The sequence below is a fragment of the Arachis ipaensis genome, chromosome B01 (genome assembly GCF_000816755.2).
Source record: "Arachis ipaensis cultivar K30076 chromosome B01, Araip1.1, whole genome shotgun sequence".
Lineage (NCBI taxonomy): Eukaryota > Viridiplantae > Streptophyta > Magnoliopsida > Fabales > Fabaceae > Arachis > Arachis ipaensis.
The window spans coordinates 16,025,139-16,038,544 of NC_029785.2; the positions used below are offsets into that span (position 1 = coordinate 16,025,139).

Sequence of the window (13,406 nt, forward strand, 5' to 3'; positions counted from 1 at the left end):
TTAAAAGATTAGAAACTTATTTATTGTTTTATTTGAATACTAACCACATTATCTCACTCAAAAGTCGAAATTTCAGCAGGCAGGAAACAACTTCGATTTTGTATCATATAAACTAACATTATAATTTTTTATTCGATTTTTCTCATCTACTTACCCCTGCTTCATGACATACATGAATTCATTCATGGGTATTTCATAACAATCTTTAGGAGACAATCGCAAAGTTCTTGGGGCTTGCTAAGCATAACCATATGATCTGCGCCATTGATTTCCATGACGTCACTAATGGCAGCGTTTTTTATCATCCACCGTTGAAATTCCAATGGAACCCCAAGGTCCTGAGTGCAAACAATAAAGGCACGTGGAACTGACCCATATCCCACTTTTGAGAAGTTCTTTTGCTGAGACAAGTCTTCAATGAAGAGTGACCCAGGCCTTAACATAGACATGGCTAGTTCTAGATCCTGCAACAACATGCAATCAATGTTTCCAAGTTAGTAATTAAAGAGACAATAACATAAATAAATTTATTAATAATAACTAATAAATAAATATTACATACAAATGTTAAATTATTTGTGACTGATTTTTATTAATTTTTAAACATTTTTATATTTATTACACGGCCAAAACTTCTAATGGTATTGGCGTAGAGCCCATAGATATTTATTTCTATCATTTTCTTTAGGTGCAAGTGCAACTGCCTTAGTAAAACTAAGTAATGGAGCGCACGTGAGATAATATGATTTTAAATTGCAAGGAAAAGAAATGGAAAGTATAGGATGAGGACGAAGAGGAAATGATTCAGTTTTGAGATTTTTAATTTCTTGCAGAAGTTTAAATAAAATTAAAAGAGGATTTATTGTTTTCTTAACAATTTTCTTTTCTTTATTAGAATATTACATATTAAAAGATAGATGATAATATAATAATTTATTAGACAAAAAATAACCATTTAAATTTAAATCTCCAAAATGTTCAATTTGAAAGAACTTAAAAATTGAGAATTTAAAAAGTTTTTGAGGGTTTATCACTGCTCTTCTGGAAAATAAAACCTCGAAATACAACAAAGATTAACCCTTATAAAATCTTCACTTTGTTTTCAAAACAAACTCGTGAACACATCTTAAAATTTTAGTGTATTTTAAATTGTAAAAATTATTCAATACATTTATTTTGTATTTATTATAAAAAAATTTAAAATTTTTATTAATTATAAATTTATCATGTATTTTTAGGACATATGTTACCTAAATTATTATTATTATTTTTGTGGCTATTAAAAAAATATTTGCGGACAATTGTATGGTTGTCACTAAAACTTTTTAGTAATAAAGTATAAGATGGTTAATAATGTTTAATTATCATTAAATATAAGGTTTAGCTAGCTAATGTATGCAATAAAGATATATGATAAGTTTATTATCAGTAAAAAAAATTAAATACTTTCACTTAATGAATGTAAAACAAATATATTAGGAATTTAAATTTTTTGTATTTTTAATGAAAATTTTTTTAATTTATAAACTTAACATGTATTCTTAGAGTATAAGATAGATAAATCCTTAAATATATTATCGACTATTTTTATTGCTATTAAAAGTAAAATAAATAACTAGTAAAATTAATTTTTCTTGTAGTGTGTGTTTTATCCCTTAATAAAATGTCGTATAAACATTTTATAAGAAAAAATCTTAAGTGCATTATTTCAATAAAATAGTTACAAGAGAGAATGCATTTTAAATCTTGTATATAAAGTATTTTATTTGAATATTAATAATTTTCTTTTACAAGTTTCAAGTAGTGATAGAATATGCCAATGAGTTATAACTCAAATCGCATAGTCTCTCCATACTTAATTAAGAGGTTGCGGGTTCGAGTCTCCTATCTTTGGTAAAATAAAAAAAAGTAGTGATAGAATATTATTTTGTTTAATTTAGAATAATGAACTAAAAATATCATCACCAAAGAGAAAAACTATCCAAGTTCCTTCATCATTTTCTTATTGCATACACAAACTTAATATTTTAAAACTACATGTTTTTAAATTTCAATAATTGAATTGCAAAACATTTTAAACCTTTCAAAATTTCAAATATACCATTCATCAAAATCTCTCTTATTTACCGTATCACTTTGTAAATTGAATTAAAGTAATTAGTTACCTCAACGGGGGTTAGCTGGTAGAGCATTTTGGACATGAAATTGCGACCAAACAAGACAGATGTTTTGTTTCCACACTTGCCGAATTCCGTGTCCAACCATGAAGTCGCAGGCATGCTTTCACTGTACTGGAGTTGAAAACTTGTAATGCTCAGAAAATATTAGAACAGAATATTGTAGTGGGCGGTATGACTTTAATTTGTTCTAGGATTACGTTGTCTTCCATTATTACTTCTCCTTAATTTATATTAAAAATAGAATAACTATTGAGAATTTTAATTTATTTTTTTAATTACTTTTTAATATTATATTTAAATATACAAAATTTAAATATATATTAATTTTTAAAATAAAATTTAATTTTGATACATTGCAGTATAAAACTATTTTATGTGTATTCAGTTATGTAATACTATGTTAAAAAAAAATAATTATTGTTTTATATTGATTGCATAAATAATCATCTAAAAAATCAGATATAATTAGATGATTGTGTTAAACATTTTGTATTGTCGATGTATCAAAAATAAACTCTTGTAAATATTTAAAAAAAAAGCAAAAAATTCAAAATTCAATGCTTATTTTCAGAAATCTCCATCGACAATATAAACTGGAGACTACAAACATGCTCATGTGTAATGAATGTAAAACCTTATGTTTTTTTTTTTGTTTGGATAGAAAGAAAAATGAGAAAAAAAAAATCATAATAATATAAAATTACATTAATACCCTTATTTATATTATATGTAAATTATAATTTATTAATGATAAGGGGTAAATGTGTAATTTTATTCATGATTGTCATATTTTTTTTCATTTTCATCTCATATTTGGAGTGAAAATATTTTAGTGGGTCTGACACTATTTTTTTTTTCACTTTACTTTTTCTTCTCCTCCAAACAATAAAAAACTTATTTTTCTATTTATTTTCTCTTCTCCCATTTTCTTTTCCTTTAAAGTCTCTCAATCCAAACAATGTGTAAATATTTTCAAAAACCTTTTATTTTTTAAAAGTTATAAGTTCAACAAGTATCTCATCTTTTTTATTTACTAAATACAAAATAAAAAATTTGTGTATTTTTTTTAGTGACTTAAGCTTGTGTATTTTTTAAAAACACAAATACTCTTTCAAAATATTTACCAAACTAAACTTAAAACCATAGCAATTTCATGATATTTCATACTTAGGTAAAAAAAATAATAAATAAATAAATAAATAAAATAAAAAATTCAAAAATAAATAAAATAAAATAAAAATAACTTAGAAAATTCGAAAATTTAAAAAATAATTAGAAAGAAAGAGGTTTAAAAATTTTTGAAATTCAAAAAGAAAGTAAAAGATAACACCAAACTAAATTATTTAACGATTTTTAATTATTAATTTTAGATAAATTTATAAACTATATTATTGATGAAGAAAAAAAAATCAAGAAATGGGTACAGAAAGCAAACCTTTTCCAAGACATAGGATGGTTTGTGTTGAGTGTCAGGAACAACAGCGGTCAAGAAAACACCAACTTGAACCTTTGTGGGGAATTTTTCCATGGCAAGTGCAATATTGAGCCCTCCAAGACTATGACCCACAAGAACCACCTTTTCATTTGGGGGAAGTGACTCCAAAACTTCCAACAAAGGCTCAGAGTACTCGGAAAGAGTTTCAACATCTTGGAGGTTCTTGGAGTTGGCTCCGGAAGCAGCAAGGTCAAGAAGCGTGACCTTGTGGCCTGAAGATTCTAGAAGTGGCTTGATCTTGTACCAAGCCCAAGCACCATGGCAAACCCCATGTACCAAAATATAGTGCTTTGATGAGTCTGTAACACTTTCTGAACCCATGTTAAGTATAAATGTAATTCGCGTGGCCGTGTGTGTGTATATATATAGCGAAGATGGGAGAGTTAGTTTTCGGTCGGGGATTGTTGTACTATTGTGAAAAGTGGGAAAAGCATAAGCAGTACAATATACAGTCATCTAAACGCTAAAAATTAATTATTTAATTTGGTGGTTAATTGTAATGCCAATTAAGAGAGAGAGAGATAGAGAATTAATTGTAATAATGGTGCAAATATTAATAACTAAGGAATAACAATCAATTGAAGGATCACGTTGATTGGGTAAATCCCAAAAATTCCACGTGATTTACTTTTGCCTTTTAAACTTCTTTTGACCGAAATTGCGGTTCATTTTTTCCTATATTATAAATAAACGTGTGATATATATCGATATTTTTATAACATTGTGTATTATACTTGATTCGTCCGGACACTGGATAGGCCGAGCTTAAGCACTTCCGAGTAAGTCGTCAACGGAGAGGAAGAGCTTCACGTCGGCCGACGGACAAACACCGCGGCGGGAATACCTGCAAAAGATACTCCGACGCTCGAGTTAGTAATAGTCTCAGAAAAGAGAGAAAGAGAGAGTGATTAAGTGAGAGTGAATAAATGAATATAGAAACTGGTAGTGGAACCTGAGGCCTAGCCGAGTGTATTAGCTAGGTTTTATAGAAGTTGGTTTCTACCCGTTAGTGGGTGAGTCCTAGTTTATAGATTAGTTAAGATATTCTGTTATGGTGCTATAAATCTGCTGAGCACGTTTCTCATTTTCAATTTAGGTGATGCTGCTTCGGTCCTGATCACGTGCCGAGATTTTCGGACGGTTGATACGGGACCGAGCTTTATGATGCACGTGTCTTTTTATTCGAATGAGTGAGGCCGAGCTTATCTGCTTTTGTTCCGAGCTTGTTTAGTGCGGCGTCGGCCTCGGATATTAGTGTGCCGAGTATTCCGGGCGACCGAGGATACAGGTAACGTATCATAGCCCCCAAGCTTGCCTTGGTTTGGACAAGACTAGGGCGAGCTTTGTATACTTCGGATGGCCAAATCCTCGGTCGCTTTTATTTGTGCTCCTCACAGCCCCCGAGCTTGTCTTAGTTTTGGCGCATTGGTGTTTTGAAATGGTTTGTAGCATTTATTGTCTGCGTTGTTCTTCGTGCGGTAATGAATGATTGATTTGATTGCATTTGTAAGTTTCGAGGAGCCCCTGACCGTTTGATATGCTGAGTGTTGATCGTGGGCTTTCTAAGGATGTAGATCATAGGGAGACGTTTTCATATGTAACTGCCTTTCCACTATGTAATAAACGTGCTCCCTTCCCTAATATTTTTCCTTTGTGTTTGGTGCTTCTGCGTTTTTCGGAGAAGATGAGTAAGAAAGGTGAGTGTTGATTCATTTTCTTGCTGCCTCTCCCTACTTCTCTTAGTTTTGATTTTCTGCTCCCTGTTCTTATGGAAGGTACAGTGTCTAATGAAGGTGGGGGGGGGTTTATATGGCTGGGTTGATTCTAGGGTTAAGGAGTATGTGTCTCAGTTTAGCGATAAAGAGTCTGTTGATATGATGGGTTCGAATGTTTGGGTTAGGAGTGGTAGTGATATAATGATAGAGATACTTCCCTGTGGTGTTGATGACTGGGTTTTCCATTCTCGTGATGATTGGGCTTACTTTTATATGTACAGCTGCCTTTTTACTGAACTGGGGGTTAGGGTCCCTTTTACTGACTTTGAATGTGGTGTTCTTTATTGGTTGAATTGTGCTCCGAGTCAACTTCACCCAAACTCCTGGGGGTTTGTTAGGGCTTTTGAGGTGTTGATGGAATTCCTTGAGCAGCCGCCCTCTCTTCGGTTGTTTTTCTCCTTGTTTCAAGCTAAAGGGGTTAACCGAGGTCTCTGGATTAATCTAAGTAGTTACCCCCGTCGCGCTATTTTTGGCCTTTATAAGTCTTCTTTTAAGGACTTTAAAACTATGTGTGTTAAAGTAAGGAGTGTACCTGAGGAGTTTCCTTTTTATCTAAATGAGTTTCTTGTTGAGAAGTTCCCTTTATCTTGGTGTTCCGAGCCTGTGCAAGCGTTAGACGTGGATGATAGGTCGGTTGATGATCAACTTGTGATGGAGTTTCTGTTTGAAGAGTTGGGTCCGAAGGGTTTGCTATCTGTGTCCGAGTTGTTAAAATGGGATTCTGATAGAGAGGCGGTTCTGAGATATCTAGGTAAATTAGTTGTTTTTTGATTAGTTTGTCGTTTTTGTCCTTGTCTGTTCTTACCTTGTTGGCTTTTTGGTGCAGGTGAAAAGGTGCCTACGATTACTACTGCTGGTTTGAAGTCATTCTTCAATCAGCGGAAGAAGGCTGAGAAGGGGAGCTCGGCTACCAATGCTGATAGAGACCTTGTGATTCAGTCCGAGGCTGCTCTTAAGTCTAAACGAAAGAGGGGTTTCGCGAAAGAAAAGATTGCCGAGACTTTCCTGAAGGAAGGGGAGTCTTCTGTGGAGCTTCAGCGAGTGGAGTCTGCCTATGAGTCTCAAAAAAGACTGCATGGCTATTCGGAAGATGTTCATTGTCGCTCGTTGTGGGGAAAACTGTACCCTTTTTCTGTCATGGCTGATGAGCTGTGTTGCTTCCCAGATGATATGAAGATGATCGAGGATGTTGGTCATGTAGGAGTGAGCCGTTTTATGCAGGTGAGGGTTGTATTTTGTCTTAGTGTGCTTGATGATGACTTATAAAATTTGATATTTTGGATAAACTTATGATTGTGTGTTAGAAGTAGTCGTGTATATATAAATCGAAGATGGCCGAAGCCATTCTGTTTAAGTGAACTTGTTTGGAAATGAGAGTAGATGTTCTAGTGTAGAACTTGTATTTTTGAATAGAAGCACGTTAGGATTTGTTTAAGCGATTTGATGATATCGTTCGTTTGTACTTCTTCCGAGCAGTATGCTCGGCATGCGCATGTTGCTTTCCGAGTATGAAGCTCGGATTGGTTTGTTAATTTTGAAAGACTTTGACTTAGTCTCACGATGGGAGTTTTCCGAGGATTATGCTCGGCTTATGATGTTAGTGTTCCGAGGATAATGCTCGGATAATTCGCTGCGTTTACTAACTAAAATGTATGTTAACTGTCAAAATGAGAACTGTTTTGATTGTACATTAGGTTGTATGGGTACAATGATTTGTTGCGTCTGGCCTCATTAAAACCCTTTCCGAGTAAAACCCTTGTTTTTGGGAAAAAACCGTCGGAGGGAAAAAGAGTACCATCATTCGCTTATTATACAGGCTATGTCACGATTGATATTCCCTTAGAGAGGAGATGTTCCATGTTCCCGGAAGTTTCTCTCCTCTAAGGGTTTCTAATCTGTAAGCCCCCTTTCTGAGGTTTTGGAGAACTCGGAAAGGACCTTCCCAATTTGCCGCTAATTTGCCATGTGCTGGTGGTTTCCGTGCATCTTCTGTTCGTCTGAGTACAAGATCTCCATTGTTGAAAGACCTGTGAGCTACTCTTTTGTGGTGTCTTTGCTCTAGGTATCGTTTTCTAGCTTGCTGCTTTATGGCGGAGATGTCTCTGTCTTCTTCTACGAGGTCCAGTTCAGCTGACCGAGCTTGTTGATTGTTTGGTTGATTATAGAGCTCGGTCCTTAACGTTGGGACGCTGACCTCTACTGGAATGAGCGCTTCTGCGCCATATACCAATTTGAAGGGAGTTTCCCCTGTGGCAGATTGAATGCTGGTGTTGTAACTCCATAGAATTTCTGGAATGAGGTCGGCCCACTCCCCTTTAGCTTCGCCGAGCTTTTTCTTTAACCCCTGCAAGATAATTCTGTTAGCTGATTCAACTTGTCCGTTAGTTTGCGGGTGCTCTACTGAGCTAAAGTGATGTTTGATGTTAAAGTTTGTCAGAAAGGTGGCGAGCTTATGGTCTGTAAATTGTCTTCCGTTATCTGAGATTATTTCTCTTGGGATACCGAATCTGCATATGATATTTTTCCATAGAAAAGATCGCACTTTTTCTGATGTTATGTGTGCTAGTGGTTGTGCTTCTATCCACTTAGAGAAATAGTCTATTGACACTAAGAGGAACTTTACCTGGCCTGGCGCTTTCGGAAAGGGTCCGAGGATATCCAATCCCCACCTATCGAAAGGCCAGCTTACCTCTATGGTATGGAGCTCCTCGGCTGGGGTCTCTGAAAGGGTGGCATGCTTTTGACAATTATCACATGCTTTGACTTTGGTGATGCAGTCCCGTTTTATCGTCAGCCAATAGTATCATGTTCGCAATATCTTTGCTGCTAATGCTCGGCCGCCAATATGGTTGCCGCAGACTCCTTCATGCGTTTCGGCCATAACCTCCTCGGCTTCCTCGTTGCTGATGCACTTGAGCAATGGTTGTGAGTGTCCTCGCCTGTATAGGGTGTTTCCGAGCACTGTATAGAAGCTTGCTCTTCTTCGTTGTTTAAGTTCGGTAAAAGCATTTTCGCATTCGTCTGTCCAGTTGAACTTCCTGCCTTTAGAAAATGTCTGGAAAAAGTGATAAGATCGGTTTGCCACTGCAGGTAGGAAACGTGACAGGGCAGCTATTCGTCCTGCAAGTTGCTGAACCTCCTTTACCGTTTTTGGGCTTGTCATGTTCAGCACGGCCTTGCACTTTTCCGGGTTGGCCTCGATGTCTCGAGATGTTAACATGAATCCCAGGAACTTCCCTCCTTGTACTCCGAACGCGCATTTGTCTGGATTGAGTCTCATGTTATATGCTCGGAGTTGTCTGAAGATTTCTATTAAGTCGTCATAGTGGGACCTCTGCATAGGTGTTTTTGTGACCATGTCATCTACATAGACCTCCATATTGCGGCCTATCTGCTGTTGGAACACCTTGTCCATTAGCCTTTGATATGTCGCACCTGCATTCTTTAGGCCAAATGGCATTACCTTGTAACAAAAATTCCCATGTTCTGTTATAAAAGCTGTTTTGCTTTGGTCTTCTGGGTGCATTAGGATCTGGTTATAGCCAGAGTATGCATCCATAAAACTCAAAGCTTTGAAACCAGAGGCGTTATCAACTAATTTATCAATGCAAGGCAGTAGATATGCATCTTTAGGGCAGGCTTTATTTAAGTTTGTAAAGTCGACGCACATGCGCCATTTACCTGAGCTTTTCCTTACCATTACCACGTTGGACAACCATGTGGTGAAGCGAATCTCTCTGATGAAACCTACATTGAGGAGCTTCTGGGTTTCTTCGAGTGCTGCTTGTTTTTTCTCTTCTCCGAGGTTTCTTTTCTTCTGTGCAACTGGTCGGACTGTTTTTTCGATTGCTAGCTTGTGGCAGATGACCTCTGGGTTGATTCCTGGCATGTCATCTGGCGTCCATGCAAAGAGGTCGGCGTTCTGACGCAGTATGTGAATAAGTTTTGCTCGGTCTGCCCCTTCTAATGCTTCTCCAACATATGTGCATTGTTTGTCATCTGATGTCAGTGTTACTTGTTGAAGATTGTCCATTGGCCGAGGTCTTTCGCCGAGGTTTTCTCTTGGGTCAAGATCGGCCAGTGTCGCTGTGTTGGCAGAAGTTTGGATGGCTTGGATCTGGGGCCGAGCTTCCTGTTTTGTTTGGACTGGTTTTAGACCAGCGTGATAGCATTGCCGAGCTTCCTGATGGTCCGCATATACCGTGGCGATCTTGTTTTCCTGCACTGGAAACTTGACACACAGATGTAATGTGGACACCACTGCCCTGAATATGTTCAGTGCGGGTCTCCCAAGTATAATATTATAAGGGCTGTAACAGTTTACTATTAAATATTGAATATCAATTGATTTTGACATAGGGATCTCTCCCATTGTGGTCTTTAGCCATATGTGTCCCATGATTGGGACTCTCTCTCCGGAGAACCCAATTAGCTCTCCAGAGGAGGGTTGTATCAGTTTTTCTGATAATTTCATTTTAGTAAAAGTAGAGTAAAATAAAACGTCAGCACTACTACCTGGATCTAACAATGTTTTTCTTACCAACAGTTCTCCGACCTGGATGGAAATTACCACGGGGTCGTCGAGGTTAGGGCTTACCGATTTGAAGTCTGTTTGGTTGAAGGATATTGTGACGTCTGGTTCTTTGTCCTTCTTTGGTTGTATGGTTCCTTCGATTGCCAGCATTGCTCTATAGCTCCGCTTCCTGGCCGAGCTTGTTTCTCCTCCGCCTGCGAATCCTCCCGATATGTGGTTGATGACTCCTCTTGGCGGATCAGGAGTCGCCCTCTCTTTTTTGTCGTCAGCCGTTGCTTGCTTATGCTCTGCCCTGTCCGAGTTTCCTCCTCTGCCCTTCCGGGTTTCAATGTATTTGTCCAGGAGACCCCGGCGTGCTAGTCTTTCCAGGAGGTCCTTCGTAACGATGCAGTCATCTGTGGTATGACCGAACTTTCGGTGGAAGGCACAATATTTTGTCGTGTCTACGAATCGTTGATCCTGGTAGTTCCCTGCTCGGGCTGGTGGTTTTATGATTCTGGCGTTGAGGATCTCTCTGATGATGTTCTCTCTTCTGGTGTTAAATCTGGTGTATGTGTTGTACTTTGACGCGGGCTTTGGAGGTTTCTTTGTGTCCCTGTTGCCTGGCGATCTGAAAGTCCTTTCCTCATCTCTCCGATGTGGCTGTTTGTCTGATTTCTGGGCTTCTCGGAGTTCTTCGATCTCCATTTGCCCAGCCGCCCTTTCTCGGAATTCCTCTAGCGTCTTTGGCTTTGTTATGGCAATGGTCTCCCGAAATTTGCCAGGTCTGAGGCCGGCCTTGAGAGCGTGCAGGTGAACGGCCGGGTCCAAGTCTTGGATCTCCATAGTGGCGTCCGCGAATCTGGTCATGTAGTCTTTCAGACTCTCGTGCTGACCTTGTTTGATGGTGCCGAGAAAGTCCGAGCCATGTACATATATTCTAGACGCAGCGAAGTAATCAATAAATGATCTGGCGAGGTCTTCAAAGGAGGAGATCGAACCTGCAGAAAGTTTAGAAAACTAGAGTAACGCCGCACCATCTAGGTAAGTGGGAAATGCTCGACAGAGGACGGGCTCATTGTTCGGGCCGTTGAAGAACATCATTGATTGGAACTTCTTCACATGGGCTCGGGGGTCGCCGAACCCCTTGTACGGCTCCAGCGCGGAGGGCAGCGTAAAGTTTTTTGGCATCTGGTAATTCGTGATCTCCTCGGAAAAGGGGTTGTCGAGGGTGAGCTTTTCCTTTGGCGGGACGATGTTTAAGGGGTCCGCCGCGCTTTGAGCCGAGCCCTTGGAATTCTCTCCATTATTTTGTGTTGAGAGCTCGGCTATCCTCCGTACCTCCGCCTGAAGCTCAGTGATCTGAGCCAGGAGGTCATCCTGTGAGAGTTGTGGATTTTCCTTGTCAGCCATGTCCGAGGATCGGGAATCCTGCAAAATAAAGTAAGAGACTAAACGAAGGAAACAGTGGGGTTAGATGTACTCCGGTCCCACGGTGGGCGCCAAGTGATTCGTCCGGACACTGGGTAGGCCGAGCTTAAGCACTTCCGAGTGAGTCGTCAACGGAGAGGAAGAGCTTCACGTCGGCCGACGGATAAACACCGCGGTGGGAATACCTGCAAAAGATACTCCGACGCTCAAGTTAGTAATAGTCTCAGAAAAGAGAGAAAGAGAGAGTGATTAAGTGAGAGTGAATAAATTAATATAGAAACTGGTAGTGGAACCTGAGGCCTAGCCGAGTGTATTAGCTAGGTTTTATAGAAGTTGGTTTCTACCCGTTAGTGGGTGAGTCCTAGTTTATAGATTAGTTAAGATATTCTGTTATGGTGCTATAAATCTGCTGAGCACGTTTCTCATTTTCAATTTAGGTGATGCTGCTTCGGTCCTGATCACGTGCCGAGATTTTCGAACGGTTGATACGGAACCGAGCTTTATGATGCACGTGTCTTTTTATTCGAATGAGTGAGGCCGAGCTTATCTGCTTTTGTTCCGAGCTTGTTTAGTGCGGCGTCGGCCTCGGATATTAGTGTGCCGAGTATTCCGGGCGACCGAGGATACAGGTAACGTATCAATACTATTGGAAGATGTTCAAGTGTTCCGTTGTACTTGATGGGAACATTTGATTCCACTATTTTAAGCCTTTCATATATACTTTAAAAAATGTAAATGGCTTAGATTGATTGAAAATCTTTTACGTGGACAGCACCTGCAAGAATCCACGCTGAGCATGAAACCGGTTCATACTTTGGTCAGTTTATAAAGGTTCAAAATTCCGTTGCTTGCCCAAGCGGGTTGGGGAAGTAGCTCTGTTTTGTGTATCAAGAGTGTTTTACTAGCTTGTATAGTTTGTATGTAAGCCTAGCTGATATAGTGTTGGGCCTTTTAGTTATATTTTTGTTGCTTTCACTGGAAATTGACTCCAAAATTTGTCTTAATTTAATAAAACTTTTACTTTTTTAAAGTTTATAAAAGTTAACTTTTAAAAGATAACCTTTTTAAAGTTGTAATATTTATATTTGGTAAATTAAATTAAAAATTATTTTTAATAAATACAAGCAACAACAATTGTATTTGGTAAAATAATTTTTAAAATTTAAAAATACTATAATAGACATAAATGTAAGCATTAAATTTGAAAATTCGTTAACATATGAGGTTATATTAGACTTTTAAATTTTGAAAAGCACAAGTCAACTTTGAAAAGCTCTATTTTAGGTGCTTTCAAAAGTATCCCGATCTTTTAAAAGCTGCAAGTACAAGCACATGATCTTTTTTATTTACCAAACATAAAATGAGGAGCTTGAACTCTTAAAAAGCACAAGCACCTCTTCGAAAAACTTTACCAAACCAAGTCTTTGTGTGATGCCATGAAATAAAAAATTTTGGTGGAAAAATATCAGCTACACATAGTGACAGACCCAAAAAAATTTAGCATTGGGGGCAAAAATATAATAAAATTTAGGTATAGATATTTTTTTTTGGCTTTCCACGATACCCAACAAGTTAAGGACTAATCCGTCATGAATTTGATTTCCTTTTAAGAGTCTGCAATTGGCCGGCAATGAATTGCTACACATACGAGACGAAATTTGAACCCACAATACTTACTTAAACGGACGACTAAACTGATCACTTGACCAATTTGTTTAGATATATTTAAAATTTTAAATTAGAACTATCTATACATATTGATAAGAATTAGAAATATACACACAATCACTTGTTATAGTATTTAAAATAATAAAAATATAATTCTACACACAGTATAATATTCAAAATAACAAAAAATAATTTATAATGGCTTTCTTTTTATTTTTAACATAAATAAATATTATTTTTTATATATATTCTTAAACAATTATTTTACTTTTTATTATCTCATATTTAATTGTCAAATCTACTTATTATAATTTTTATGGTATAAATAAATTTCTTTAACTAAA

General features: G+C 37.4%; 1 protein-coding gene across 1 annotated transcript; it reads right to left on the reverse strand.

Annotated features, from left to right (window-relative positions):
- Positions 76-4,086, reverse strand: LOC107616837 (methylesterase 1). The gene is made up of 3 exons (XM_016318753.2): positions 3,616-4,086; positions 2,166-2,291; positions 76-464 (listed from the first exon to the last, which is right to left on the reverse strand). The coding sequence occupies exons 1-3, from the start codon at positions 3,994-3,996 to the stop codon at positions 183-185; spliced, it is 789 nt and encodes a 262-aa protein (XP_016174239.2). The 5' UTR covers positions 3,997-4,086; the 3' UTR covers positions 76-182.

Excerpts from the sequence above, each read along its gene's own strand:
- LOC107616837 (XM_016318753.2), bottom strand. The coding sequence starts at position 3,996 with ATGGGTTCAGAAAGTGTTACAGACTCATCAAAGCACTATATTTTGGTA. Across the intron at positions 2,292-3,615 it reads CATCCTATGTCTTGGAAAAG|TACAGTGAAAGCATGCCTGC; the intron begins GTTTGCTTTCTG and ends TTTCAACTCCAG. Across the intron at positions 465-2,165 it reads ACCAGCTAACCCCCGTTGAG|GATCTAGAACTAGCCATGTC; the intron begins GTAACTAATTAC and ends ATGTTGTTGCAG.